Here is a 15,092-nt window from a genome sequence, read left to right as displayed (position 1 = left end):
TTTTTTCAAATAAACGCACAGATATTTTGTGTATCTGGGCTCCTTTGATCACTGAAATCAATGTCACTGGAAAGAACATAAGAAGACCGGCACCAACTTGTGTTTATTAAAGAACATGGAATAAAATCTAAAAATTCTGCAAACTTACAAGTTATTTGTAATGGGATGCCAACCCTAGTCACGAGCACCATGGATTTTGAGTGCAGAGTGGAATTGATGCTCATTGAAATCAAATCGCAAACACCTGTGATAATTAGTTGGCCAGATGAGCCCAATTAAATGAAAACTACTTGAGAAGTACATTCCATATTAAGTAGCCACAGGTTTGAAGCAATATTGGAAAGAAAAAAATCTCTTTGCTGCCGGAAAGCATCACAGTGCAATGTCTTGGACAATGTATGAAAAAAAAGCTATTTCACACAGACTGATCACTGTACTACTATAAGGAATTTTGTGGCTGATATGAGTTTGTGCAGATAAAGGCATAATGAGGAAGGTTTCTGTCTGACAAATCCATTGGATTAAGAGATCAACTGATAAAATACCATGAGAAAACAGCAGATATTTGAAGCTGCTGGTGCATCTGGAGTTCTGTAAACCTCAAGGTGTAGGATCCTTCAGAAGCTGCAGTTGTGCATAAACCTACTATTCAGCCACCCCTAAACAGCACTCACAAGCAGAAATAGTTGCAGAGGCCCAGACATACATGAAGACTAATTTTAAAACAGTCTTGTTTACTGATGAGTGGTGTGCAACCCTGGATGGTCCAGATGGTTGGAACAGTGGATGGCCACCCTGTACCAATGAGGATGTGACGACAGCAAGGGGATGTCAGTCATTTTTTAGTCCAAAATCATTGAGAGTGCGCTGCAAGGTCATTTTAGGGTCCCTAAAGGTGTGAAAATCATCTCGGCAAAGTATGTAGAGTTTATGACTGACCACTTTCTTTCATTATACAAAAAGAAGAACCGCGCCATCCGTAGCAAAATCATCTCCATTCATGACAATGCGTCATCTCATGTGGCAACAAATCTATTTGAGTTATTGGCTGCGATAGCAAAATAAGGAGAAGAACTCATGGAGTGGTCACCATCCTCATCTGTCCTCAAGCCTACTGAGATCCTTTGGAAGTATCTTCAAGCAAAAATTCTATGAGAGTGGGAGGCAGCTCACATCGAAACAGAAACTCCGAGGCTATTCTAACACCCTGCAAAGAAATTCAAGCAGAAACTATGAAAAAATTTACATTTAATGGATGCAAAAAATTGAGAAGTTGACATCAAAGCAAAGAAGGAGTCTTATGTTAACATGTAGCTTGGCCTATCAAGATGTTGTAGATTGAAAAAGCTTATGATTTCGGTAAATCTGAGTACTGAAAACTCATTAAATGACCATTTTTAGCTCTTTACAACCTATAAAATATTTGGAACCTTTGTTGTGCATAATAATTTGGAACAGCGCATTTCAAGGGTTTTTTTTACATTATGAAAACATTCCTGTTATCATTGGGAGGTTTGTCCAATAAAATGTAATTTATCCTACAACAGTTGATGATTTGATTATTATACTGACTTGTTTGCATCAACCATTTAGGAAAATCAGAGAAAAATAGCCTTTGCATAATGATTTGGAACGCGGTGCAAATACAGAGCTTTACTCTAAGAATGCCAAATGCATGGATAAGATGCGGACATAGTAAAACACTTTTTTTTCTTACCGTGCTAAGAAATAGATGCTTACTGCTTCTCTGCTATGCAAATGCCTTTATAAAACTTGGCAATCTTATTCCTTGCTTCCAGTGATTATGCCGTGCCAGAACCCAGTAATCCCAACCAGAGGTTTAAGCTCACGACCTACTTTATCAAAGGTTAAGTCACTGACCTCATGGAAAAAAAAAAAAAAAAGATAACGCCACCATAATATCACAGTATGGGTCTTATGTCTGCAGTCTTCAGATAGACTTATTTGTCCTAAAATGGAGCTCCGTAAATCAGGCGGATTAGGAAATAAGTTCTCTGACTAGACTGATGTGCCTAATGCCTTGTAGCCCAGTTCACATTATTACTTATTATCGTATAAAATGTCTGTCTTTTCAGGAAGAAAATGTGATGACTCAAAGAGTGTCTGAGCTGACAATATGATTCAGGATTGGACTCATTTTCACAGAGACTTTACTAAGTAAAATAACCACAGCATGGCCTAAATGTTAAATTGCTTTCCAAGACTAAGACTGATGGACAATCGTTAGGACAAATGATCAATATTTTCCTGGTGGACAATCCTTAGGACAAATGATCAATATTTTCCTGGTGGACAATCCTTAGGACAAATGATCAATATTCTCCTGGTGGACAATCCTTAGGACAAATGATCAATATTCTCCCGGTGGACAATCCTTAGGACAAATGATCAATATTTTCCTGGTGGACAATCCTTAGGACAAATTATTAATATTTTCCTGGTCAGGGTCAGATCGAGTGACTGCGCTTTGTCTGTCTAAACAATATACCAAGTACCTTCATTGGGTCAATCTGTGAGTGTCAAACATCAGTTCACCACAGTGTAATGATGGCTCCTCCTAAGAAAAGTTTTAACCTATAAAAGCCTCTTTACCTACAGAAACAACCCAAAAGTACCTTGATTTTTGGACATTGACTTACATTTCTTTGTGTGTAATTGTCCAATTGATGCAAATTCCAACTATTCATACTAAAGGTATCTATGCTCGCTTGGCTTTTAAGCCTTAACCCGTTGGGTATGGAATAAATGAGTTCTGCTATCTTTTCCTGTGGAACATTGATGCACTCGGCACACAAATAAGCTCAAAAATGTCCACAAAAAGAAGGTTTTCATGAACAATGTCTCAATCTCGATCAAACATGGACCAGAAAAGTTCTTTGGAAAACATGTCAGGTGATGGACTGGCCCATAAAAACTTCCATATGCCTTTATTGGTCTGTCAATATTCATCTTTTTAGCAGTGAGTCACACTAATATTCACATCATTAATCACCGCTTTGGCGGGCCGCTGTTTGCTTTCCACCGACCGGTCCTTTTCTTTCCACCTCAAGCATCGTGGCAGCAAAGAGAAGAGGATTGGACAGTGGGCAGTGAAGTGGTAGGAGAGATTACCAAAGAGGTGTGCATTGGAAAAAAAAACAAACTACTCAACTCTCCATCTGCCTTGCTGTTTGCCATCCAGTTCTCTTCTTTCTACCATAATACGCCACATCTTTGGCCTCTTCCCTATAGTGGTGCTTCGTGTTTTGAGTTGTTTTGGGCTATGAAACAAACATATCCTGTTACACTCTCTTTACAGACAGTAAAAGAAGGAATGGGACTCTCCAATATGACCATCTCAAGGAAAAAGGACATTTAAGCCACATTGTTAAAAAGTTTGCACCCTTAAAAATAACATTTTCAAAGCATTTTTGGGTGGTCCCTTTAAATCTCTATGTGGCAAAAACACAGGACTGATATTTTATTTTTACGTTGGCTGTTATAACTGCTGTGTGTGGCTTTCTTCAACATTTTGTTGAAATGTCGACCCAAACAATAACAATGCCAGACTGTGTGCAGGTTAAGCTATTGTTCCTTTTCATCCTCGGTCTGTATTTTGTACATTGCTTTATTGATTTTGCTGGATGGTGAAGAATTCTTACAATTAAAACATGACATCCTTTTATGATTAATATATCCTTTTTCAGTCTTCTTTTCACTCATCTTAGATGTACTCAAAAACTAGTAATAGTGATTTGGCCAACGTTGTTGTTATTTTTCTGGGATATCGGTAAGATGTGATGGTCCGACGGGAAATTTCACTACCCAACTTTAAATTGAAATCGTAGGACGGCAAATAACTTCACGAGCAGTTGCTTCTTCCCCACGTTCCTTCTCTACATAGCACAGAAGAGCAGAACCTGTCTTACAATAAGCTCCGACAATTACATTACTCATTGCCATGGTTTAGACACGACACCAAAGGCTCAGACCATCTGGCCAAGATGGATGATGGTCAGCCAATATTTGCCAAGGCATCTTGTCCATATGGAGGAGTGAGGATGAATAGCTGGAATATTCAGCGGACAGCTATATAAAGTCTTTGGTCAGCCTGATGTCATCATGGTTATGATGTCAACCTATTTTAACCATTTCATGACAAGGGGGTATTTTGGGACTTTATATCCAGAGCAAAATTTTGTATTTTTCTGTATTTTAAAGAGAATCGATCAACAGGATTTCACCTCCAAAACTATTTATAGGCACATGTAGTTATTTCAAAGACAGGGCCAACAATCCCTTTACTTGGCCAGTCCGGTCCTCATTTACAGAGAAATCAGCATTTGAATGGATATGCAAATAAGGAGGAAGAACCTTGATAGATCTGAAGCCTCTGTCACTCCAGCTCCACCCTATAGTTCCACCTCCTCCTGCTTGACTGACAGCCTCTATGTTAGGTAACTTCAGGCAAAGAAGACCGGCAGTCAAGCAGGAGGCGGCGGGAAATGAGTAAACAAGTTCTTGCAAAAACTTCCACTTAAAAACCACTGGTCATGTGTTTTTATAGTGTATGTATGGACCTGATGAAGAGGATGGACCATCCAAGAAACGTGTGGCCAATAAACCGCTTTCATTACCTGAAGCTGGTTTGCAAATGTGTTCTTCCTGTGCCACGCCTGGATGATACCGCACCTTTTTTCCTCAGTTTCTTGAGATCAACCGTGATCTTGCGGTGCTGCTACAGCTCATGAAGAGCTCCCACACCTTCACCATTGTTGTGTTTGCATAACAGCCCCAGGTAAACAACTTCATCCTATTTGCCATACACTTCCTGACCTGATCGTCACACACATCGAGCGTTTTTCTCTGGTTTTATCTATAAGCAGAAGGAGGTGGCACTGGGCAGAGAATAAAGATCTACCATAGCTCTTCAGCCTAATTTGCATATCCAATCAAATGCTGATTTCTCAGTAAATGTGCACATAGTTTAGTGGATGAATTCTTGCTGACAGATTTCCTTTAAATCTGTTTGGTTGGGTTTTTTTGCATTTCACAGCTTCCCTAAGTTTTTTTTTACTAGACACATAAGACCAATTCATTAAGACTGGCATCTTGCATGCAAGTCTTAATGAAATGTGCACTAGCATAAGGTTTTTTATCAAGGAATTTGGCATATCTTACAATTGGTTTCCAGAAATAAAATTCCAGCCGAGGGCTAGTGTGCATTTCTGGTGTAATTTACACCACTTTTGTGTTGGTGGGTTTTGCAACTGCCCAACGGGACTGATGTAAAAATGCCAAAAGTCATGATTTTTTTGCACAACTTACAAGTTGCTCAAAAATTTGTCAACATTTCAAGGTTAAAATGCTATGGTGAATGGGGCCATAGTGTGTATTTACTGTTCAATTTTGGAGCCGAATATAACAATCATGTAGGGTTCATCTAGACAAAAAAACGGTAATTAGACCTACCGGTAATTGTGTTTCCCGGAATCCATCCTGACAGCACACTGGAGGACGTCCTTCTTATCCATAGTGGGACAGGAAACCACGAGAGCTTAAAAGGATCCTCCCCCTACCATCCTTCAGTGATTTCACAAAGTAACACATCTGGATGGATGCAAACATAGACTTTATTTAAACCAACATTCTTCATACACATGTTACATCACAGTTGTATGGAAAGTGTCATCGGGAGGGAACTAATAGTGCTGTCAGGATGGATTCCTGGAAACACAATTACCGGTAGGTCTAATTACCGTTTTCCAGGTCACCACCTGACAGCACACTGTACTACCAAAGGATATTGGTCCTACGGCGGGACCACTGCATGGAGTACTTTTCTCCCAAACGCTAATTGTGTGGATGCTACGTTTAGTTTATAGTGTTTGGAGAAAGTACTAAGACTGGCCCAAGACGCTGCCCTGCAGATCTGTTTTGCCGAGGCTCCCCCCCTCTCTGCCCATGATGCGGCCATGGCCCTAGTTGAGTGGACTCTAAGGCTCCCCGGGGGATTCTGACCTTGTGCTCTATAGGCTATGCTAATAGTGGATCTAATCCACCTTTCTATTGTAGATTTCGACGCCTTTTTCCCCTTATTAGGGCCTCTATATTGGACAAAGTGATTATTGTCCTGCCTCCAGGGTCTGGTTGCGTCCAGGTTCCCGAGTACAGTTTCCCTTACGTCCAAGTTATGGTAAGCTTTTTCCCTGTTATTCTTGGGGGATTGAAAAAAGAAGGGAGCACTAACTCCTGATTCATGTTTGAGTTTGAGATAACCTTGGGTAGAAAGGCCGGGTCGAGTCTTAGGACTAACCGGTCACGAAAAATACTTGTAAGTAGGGGTCTTGAGTCGATAGGGCCTTCAGTTCTCCTAGTCTTTTGGCTGAGGTAACTGCTACCAGAAAGGCTGTTTTGAGTGAGAGATTACCAATATTTATCTCTGCTCCTAGCTGGTATGGCTGTTTACACAGCGCATTGAGGACTAGGTTAAGGTCCCAGTGAGGGACAGTCTTTCTTATTAAGGGTTTAAGCCTCTTTACCGCTTTCGGGAACCGGGCTATCCACGGGTGCGATGATAGGGTTGTGTCATAGAACACGCTCAAGGCTGCAATCTCAGAGTGCTTGGTCTAAGGCCCTTTTTGAACCCTGCCTGCAAGAAGTCAAGGATCTTCGGGATGTTGGGTTAGTCAGTCTCGACTGTCGCCTCTCCACAAAAGCTACAGAACTTTTTCCAGATCTTGTTATATATTGCTACGGTCATGGGTTTTCTACTTGCTAGTAGGGTAGATATGACTTCGTCCGATAGACCCCTTGCTCTTAGGACCTGCCGCTCAGGATCCAGGCTGACAACTGGAGTGCCTCCGGCCTTTCGTGTAAGATCGGACCCTGGTGGAGGAGGTCTTCTCTTTTTGGCAGGAGAATGGGTTCCTCGCCCGATATCTTCCTGAGTAGGGGAAACCAACTTCTTCTTGGCCAATAGGGGACCACCAGTATGACCCTGGAATGAGAGCTAGAGGCGGGAAGGCGTACAACAGGCCTCTGCTCCAGGACTGTGATAGAGCGTCTATCCCTGTCGGGCTTCCCAGAGGGTTCAGGGAGTTGAAGGCCCTGACTTTTGCGTTCCATTTGTCCGCGAATAAGTCTATTTCTGGTTGTCCCCAACGGTCGCACAGGCTGCTGAACACTTCGTCGTTGAGTTCCCAGTCTGTGGCGGTTATTCTTCCTCTGCTGAGGAAGTCCGCGACCTGGTTCCTGCTGCCCTCCAGATGCACGGCTGAGATTGAGAGGACCTCTCTCTGCGCCCATCTGAAGATCTGCTCTGCTAAGACCTGCAGTGTCGGGTGTCTTGGTCCGCCCTGATGATGGAGAAAGGCTACTGTCGTGGTATTGTCTGACAGTATTTTGACGTGGTTGTTCTTTACGTGAGACCAGGCAATGAGTAGTACCTTCCAGACGGCATGAAGTTCTCTGAAGTTGGAGGACCTGTTGCTGTCGTCCCTGGTAGTACTTTCCTGCGATGTGTCCGCCCCAGCCGTACGGACTCGCATCTGTTGTCTTATTCTGGGCTTGGGTATGAGATGTGACTTTGACCAATTTATGATCCAACCCAAACTCTGCAGCGTGGAGATGGAGGACTGACAGTCAACTCTGAGCTGGGTTGCTGAATCGGCTATAATTAAGAAGTCGTCTAGATATGGGACCACCGTGATGTTTTGAGCTCTTAGGTAGGCAACTACTTCCACCATTAATTTTGTGAAGACTCTTGGGGCTGATGCTAGGCCGAAACTGATAAAGGTGTATCCTGCCGTCCCTTTCGACTGCGAACCTGAGATATTTTTGGTGATCTGGGTGGATGGGGACGTGATAATACGCACTTTTTAGATCGAGCGTGCACATTACCACCGCTTTTCCCAGAAGCGGAATCGTGGATCCAATTGATTCCATCTTGAAGTGTTTGTATGTTACCCACTTGTTTAAGGGCTTGAGATTTATTATGGTTCTGGTTTCCCCAGATGGTTTTTTTATTGCGAAGAGGCTCGAGTAGTGTCCTCTCCTTTCTTCTTGGGCGGGTACCGGCGTAATTGCTTCTATCTCCAGGAGATCCTGGATGTCCAACCACATGGGGGAAGCTGAACTGAGTCAAGAACTGGTCACTAAGAATCTGTTCGGGGGGCAGGGAGTTGAACTCTATCCTGTACTCCTGAGAAATGACCTGTAATACCCAGGGGCTGGAGGTAACCTTCTGCCATTCTCCCTTGAACTTGAGCAATCGCCCCACTACTCTGGTGGCGTAATTTTTTTCGGGAGCTGGACCCAGGGCCAGAGAAGATGGTATCTCTATTCCTACTTCTACCCTCGCCCCCTTTGGGGTAGCTCCATCGACCCGACTTCCCCTTCCCTCTGTAGTCCATTCTCTGGTTGTAACGGGGTCTACGAAAGGGCTGATATCTTTTACGTTTCTCTTCAGGGAACCCCTTTTTTTCATCTGATGCCTTCTCTAGGATATTGTCGAGCACAGGCCCGAAGACTCTACCCCCCGAGAAGGGATTTGAGCATAACTTATTCTTTGAATGCATGTCGCCCGACCAACTCTTAAGCCAGATAGCTCTTCTGGCTGCGTTGGACAAGGACTGGCTTCTGGCAGCAAACCTAACGGACTCCGCTGAGGCGTCAGCCAAAAACCCCGTATCTAGTTTTAGTAAGGAGAGGGACTTCAGGATAGTTTCTCTCAGAGTTCTATCTGACAGGTGCTCCTCCAAATCTTCTATCCATAGATGCATGGAGCGTGCCACTGATGTCGCGGCTATATTTGTTTTTATGACCGCTGCTGAACTCTCCCAGGCCCTCTTTAAGAGTCTGTCTGCCTTCCGATCTAGGGGCTCCTTTAGGTTTGAGAAGTCCTCGAACATAATCGCTATTTTTTTTGATACCTTCGCCACTGGGATGTCTATCTTAGGGACCTCCTCCCAAACCTTGACCTCCTCAGGGTCAAAACGGCAGGCGAAGCCTGAAGTCTCTGGGGATAGTCAGTCACTCTTCTCTGCTTCTTCCCAATTGTCCAATATCATTGCCCGTATATGGGTGTTTACTGGGAAGACCATCGAAGTCTGGGAGCGTAACCCCCCGAACATCTCATCCTGTATTGAGAGGGTAGCCGGGGGTTCCTCAATCTGCATAGTCTGCCGCACCGCCCCCAGTAACTCGTCCGGATCCCCGGACGAAAAAAGATATTTTCTTCCCCTTTCTGGGTGCTCTCTGATCTCCTCCTCCTCTGCGTCTGATTCGGACAGGATATCTTCGGAAGACATGTCCGATTCCCTCTGCCTCTTATTGGATAACTGGGGGTTCACCTGCGTAGTCTGGGAGGTGGCCAGGCCGGATACCGAGGCCTGTACTTCTTCTCTAATTATTGCTCTCATGTTAGACATGAGTGTCACTTGTTCCTCCCCCACTATGCGTTTTATACATGCATCGCAGAGGGTCTTTTGACACGTGTCTTTTAGCTTCTTAGAGCAAACTGGACACTTCTTAGCCTTCCTCCTGGGCTCCTTTCTCTGAGGTGGAGGTTCCCCCCTGGAACATATACAATACCTGTTCTGTGGGGTCTGTCTTACTGGGGCCCTGCAGTGACCTCTCTTTGAGGTTACTCACGTGACCCTGGGTCTCTGCTACGATCTCCGGCTTTGCCTGGTCCTCCATCCTGGTAGAGGGGAATACTGTGGCTGCCTGCTGACCGCTGTGAAGACACAGAGACGTATGTCCATGGGCACCACGTCCGGCTCTTCTAACTGCAGCAGAGCCCTGTGTACCGCTGCTTGCTGATCCGCGCTGCCGATCCACTCCTTGGACGCCTGCCCGCCTTCTCTGGTGGGCCTATACCGGCTGTGGCCTGTGACGCCGGGCGGTCGCCGACCGGAAGCTGCGCCATGCGACGCGACCGGAAGTGTCTCTCCCTCGGCCGATGATGCGACCGGAAGTGACGCGTCCCCGGTCTGTGACGTGCCCCCGGCCTGCGACGCGCCCCGGCCTGCGATGCGCCCCCGACTCCAGGCACGGCGAGGCCTTGTTCCTGACGTGACGTGTCCCATGGAGGGGAGGGTGCGGTGATCTGCTGCCGGGGACCGCTTATGGGGCAAGAGGACTCCATAGAGGCGGCCCGGGCTCCGGGCTACGGTGGTGGCGTCTGGGGTCGAGGGCCCCCATCAGGAGGAGGCGACCCCGTCTCCAGAAGCAGCGCTACACTGGATGGGCTGAGGGACCCTCTGTCGGGTGTCAGCTGCAGACTTCTTGAGGTAGGAAGGGAAAGGCTGGGCCCCCCAATCCTAACCATCTGCGTGAAACGGTCAGATCTTCTCTCGTCGTTCCTATCCGCAGTGGGACAGGAAAAACACTGAAGGATGGTAGGGGGAGGATCCTTTTAAGCTCTTGTGGTTTCTTGTCCCACTACAGATAAGAAGGACGTCCTCCAGTGTGCTGACAGTTGGTGACCTGGAAAAAAAGTTTCCCATTTTTTCTCCATTTATTCTGTCTTGGTTCGTGCGACACAGTGATTGTGGTTGCATCATAGTTTGGAAGTGCAAAGATAGCTTTATTTCGCTACTGCATTGTAACGTACCACGACAAGTTTCACTCACTTGTATTATGCTGCAAGCAGCATTTAGTGATCATTGATCACTTAATGTGTCATAGCCAAAGTCGCTGTGTAGCCCCAACATCAAGGTGGTTTCTTATGTACGCCAAAAAACGAATCCTCGGAAAAAAATCAAGCCAGACATGTCACTCGAAGAAAGGATCACCAAGCTACGATTTGCCTACTTTGGACATATTATACAAAGAGTGCAATCACTGGAGGAGGACATCAATGTTAGAAGAATAGAAGGAACAAGGAGAACAGGAAGACCAACAACATAGTGGCTTGATGCAATCAAGAAAATGGTGGAAAATAACTTGGTGGACCTATCTAGGCTTCCACAAGATCGATCTTCTGATATTTTTATGGTGCACTGGAGCGTGACCATGCTCTACGAGCGCTTAACACTCTTCCACGTTAATTTGCATGTAATTCAAATCTCGATTTCTCTGCCCTGGACCATCGGACTTCTACAAGACAGGTGCTATTTTTACGGTTGTACCAGGACCTATACAGCCATACCATTAGTAGCAAAGTTGTTGTCAAGTCTTCTATATTGAGATCCCAAACCATAAGTTTCATGTAGTTGGAAGCATTTCATTTTGTATTTATTTTTCTGAATTCCCAACAGCTCAATGTTTCCTGAGAAATGATCCTGCCTCTTCCCTTCTGACAGATGACAAATGGAATTAATATGCACAGCGAGTTAAAAACTTCTATTAGCTCTGACCTAGTTGCAAGGTGAACATCATTAAACTTTGCCTTTTAAGCATTTGAAAGTCAAAAGGGAAATTTAATTGTGTCCGCACAGAAATAAAAGGAGCCGAATCCCATTAATAGAGATTTTGGCAGGAGCACATATGTTTGCTTATAATTAGTCTTTGCATTATATCCTAATCTTCGCCACACACTCCTCTCCGATCCGTCTACATTTACCTTCTTTCCTTTTCTAGAAATAGATTTGTACTAAAATAGATTATTTCTCTCTGCGGGGAAACAGACGTTAATGTGAAAGAAAATAACTAACGTCAATGGGTTAATGGATTGTCTATACGGGCACAAACACACATTGCAGAGCGGGGAGAGGATGAAAGGGAAAAGAAAATTGAATGTTCACATAAAAAAAAATGGCCTCCTTCTTCCAGAAACAGTGGAACATCTGTCCATGCGTTGAGCCGGGTATTGCAGCTCAGCACTATTAAAAGTGATTGTCCCATGGGCAGGTACTGTTCGAAAATACCAAACTAATCATTACGGTACTTACCTGTGGAAGCCCGAGCATCATCTCCTTATTGCTCTCCCCCAGTCTTTCTACACAGGGCTGCAACACTGATATCCCAATAACTATGCAATCGTAGCCAAAACTGGTCTCTGAAGTCTTCCGCTATCTTCCATGACATGAATGCCAAGTGCAGCGATTGGCTGCAGAGGCCATATTTTGCAGACCGGACATCAGTCTTGAAAAGAAAGGCCCTAACTCAGAAGGCACTGTGGTGACAGGCATTTCAACACATAGATAGCATTACTTTTGTATAGTTCTGGAAAAGTTGGCATTGTTTGCAACTGCGTTGCTGGTGATTAAGATTCTCAGTGTTACGTCAGCCATTCGCACGCTTTCTAAGCAATGCCCCACTCAACGTGTTTTGCTCGGTTCCACCCAGTACCTGACCTGTTATGAACAGGTCACCGAGGAGGATGGCAGGAATAGGCTAGGCCACCAGGAAACCAGAAAGGTTTGTCACTTAAGCCTCATTCACACATCAGGATTTCGGCGTCAGGCGCGATCCGGCGCTTTTGACTAAAACCGGATCCGGCGAAATGCAATGCCGGATCCGGTTTCCCCCCCATTGACTTGCATTAGAGCCGGATCGAGCCGGATGGCCATGCGTTTCATCCGATTTTCGCCGGATCCGGCAATGTGACGCGATCCGGCGTCTGGAAAAAACGGCTACTGTAACGTTTTTTGTCTCCAGCGAAAAAGCCGGACACGCCGGATCCGGCGTGTCCGGCTTTTTCATACAATGAAAGCCTATGAGCGCCGCAATGCGCCGGATCCGGCGATGGCCGGATCCGGTTTCTTTGGTCTGAGCATGCTCAGTAGCTCTGCCCACAGGACATATATAAAAGCAAGACAATGGGACCCTCAGCCACACCCAACATGCCACCCAAGCCAAGAACCAGGAGCAGGAGAAGGCAGCAGACATCTGCAGCAGCAGCACCATCAGCACCACCCCAAATGGAGCAGCATGCTGAACAACGGGAGGGGAGTCCAGCAGCAGATGAGAGACGGTAATTATCAAATCCCCCATTCCTCCAAACTAGGGCTATGGAATATCAAGATATTCATTGGCCCTTTGTTTCTCTTTATTCAACAGCCGCCCAATAGATGCAGCAGCAGCAGCAATGGCAGCAGCAGAAACACCACCCACAGCCATGGAGTCTGGCCATGAGGAAGACAGCACATCTTCTGGGAGCCCTCCCTCGCATCGTCAGCGTTTGACGGTAAGTTTTTATTTCCAAAATCCATCATCTCTGTAATATATGTGTATTCATTGCCTTTTATTTCAAAACAGGAATCACAAGATGAAGAGGAGCTCCCAGAAGAAGAAGGAAGGGGTGGACAGACACTTGGAGTGGGCTCACAATTGGTAAGTTTTTTGCATCAAACGCAGAAACACAACATCACACTACACACAACACATAGAAAACAATGTTCTGCAGACCACACACAGCAAACAAATGCCTACATCCAAAGACATAAAATTTTTTGTTTTCTTCTCTAGTCTTCCCAATCTGGTGCTCGGCCAAGAGGTCCTCGCAGTGCCTCCCAGGGTCGTCGGCGACAGCAACGTGGCGGTCACCAGCATGTAAGTATAAATATTTTTGCTTTGTTTTTTTTGCACTTTTTATTTCATTACTTTTGTGGAGGCTAATTATGTTATTTTTGTCTTTTTCTTTAACAGCCTTCACAGCGTGCTCCCGACTCTGACGGTGAGGATGGAGGGATTGATGTGGACCGCCTCATCGATCTCGTCAGAGAAAGGGAGCCGCTCTGGAATATGGCTGACCGCCGCCACGCTGACCTGATCGTTACCCGACGACTCTGGGAGGAAATCTGTTCGCTCCTTGTGGACCGCTGGGAGGACCTCGAAGCTCAGGCCCAGATTAAAGAGCGTAAGTATATACAGTACCGGTTGCTTGATTTAAACCAGTGCTTCCCGAACTCCAGTCCTCGTGGTCCCCACGGATCATGTGTTCAGGATTTCTATTTACTTTGGAAATCCTGAAAACATGACCCCTGGGGACCATGAGGACTGGAGTTTGGGAAACACTGATGTTGTATACTAACCACTTTGTCCTTTCTCGTTTCAGGGGAGAGAATTGTGAAGCGGTGGCGGTCTGTGAGGGATCGTTTCAAGAAGGAGTTCAATAAAGAGATGCGGGCCCCGAGTGGATCTGGAGGACGCAGGAGCAAGTACAAGTACGCACGAGCCCTGTCGTTCCTCCGGGAGACAATGCTCACCAGAAGGTAAATATTACACACCACATGTGACAAAAAAATGTTTAGATGTAACTTTTTTTTTTTCAGCCAGGGCCATACCATGTCACTATTTTAATTGTTTTTTTTTCTCTTTAAACAGAACGGTGAGCAGCACTCGGGAGCCTGCACGATTGGACCGCCTACATTACATGAAGCTGCTGGTGAGGAGATCGCTTTCCCTTTACCCCACCCTTCTGCTCCTGCCACCTCTAGTACACCTGCGGGTACTGGGCGGCAGCGGCAGAGGGGTCAGGAAAAGACTTATGCGCCAGAGTTCTTGCATCTGAATGCATCTTTCCAGAACTGTCTAAAAGTCTTGTCAGAGCAAATCTCCGCAGGCTATCAGCAGATCAACTCCAGCATTCTGGAGGTGAAGACACTTCTGCAAACCATGCATTCAGAAGCAAGATCTTCGCCAAACCACACCTTTTTCAGGTCTGTTGTGGAGCGCATGGAAACGCTCTCTCCTGCCCAGCAGATGCATGTAATGCATTCATGCCACGCTGCTCTCCAGCAAGTTACCTCCCAACCTCCTCCTCCCACCACAGTAGTTCCTCCACCTGCACCCCCACCAGGCAACTTTCCATCCTCCCCCTCCTATTACATCTACACCCCCTCCAGCCACTTTCCATCCTCCCCCTCCTATTACATCTACACCCCCTCCAGCCACTTTCCATCCTCCCCCTCCTATTACATACCATCCACCTCCCCAGCACCAGCAACCTCCCCAGCACCAGCAACCTCCCCAGTACCAGCAACCTCCCCAGCACCAGCAACCTCCCCAGTACCAGCAACCTCCCCAGTACCAGCAACCTCCCCAGTACCAGCAACCTCCCCAGTACCTGCAAACTCCCCAGTACCAGCAACCTCCCCAGTACCAGACATCTCCCCACTTCCAGCAACCTGCCCCGTACCAGA

The 15,092-nt window shown here is 45.8% G+C and overlaps 1 protein-coding gene across 5 annotated transcripts in view; it reads right to left on the bottom strand.

The window, feature by feature from the left end:
* SLC36A4 (solute carrier family 36 member 4) overlaps positions 1-15,092 on the bottom strand; it is a 231,134-nt gene that overhangs the window by 54,100 nt on the left and 161,942 nt on the right. The window contains exon 11 of one of the 5 annotated variants that reach the window (XM_073558391.1): positions 493-1,207. The exons of the other annotated variants lie outside the window; for them this stretch is intronic. Within the exon in view, the coding sequence (XP_073414492.1) occupies positions 1,200-1,207 (8 nt within the window). The 3' untranslated portion in view covers positions 493-1,199. Of the gene's footprint in view, positions 1-492; positions 1,208-15,092 lie in introns of those variants that run through there. 5 annotated transcript variants of the gene reach the window in all.

This window comes from Dendrobates tinctorius, unplaced genomic scaffold (genome assembly GCF_039654945.1).
Source record: "Dendrobates tinctorius isolate UK_male_01 unplaced genomic scaffold, ASM3965494v1 ptg000256l, whole genome shotgun sequence".
Taxonomy (NCBI): domain Eukaryota; kingdom Metazoa; phylum Chordata; class Amphibia; order Anura; family Dendrobatidae; genus Dendrobates; species Dendrobates tinctorius.
Note: the sequence above shows the minus strand (reverse complement) of the source record. Positions and strands in the feature narration are given on the sequence as shown.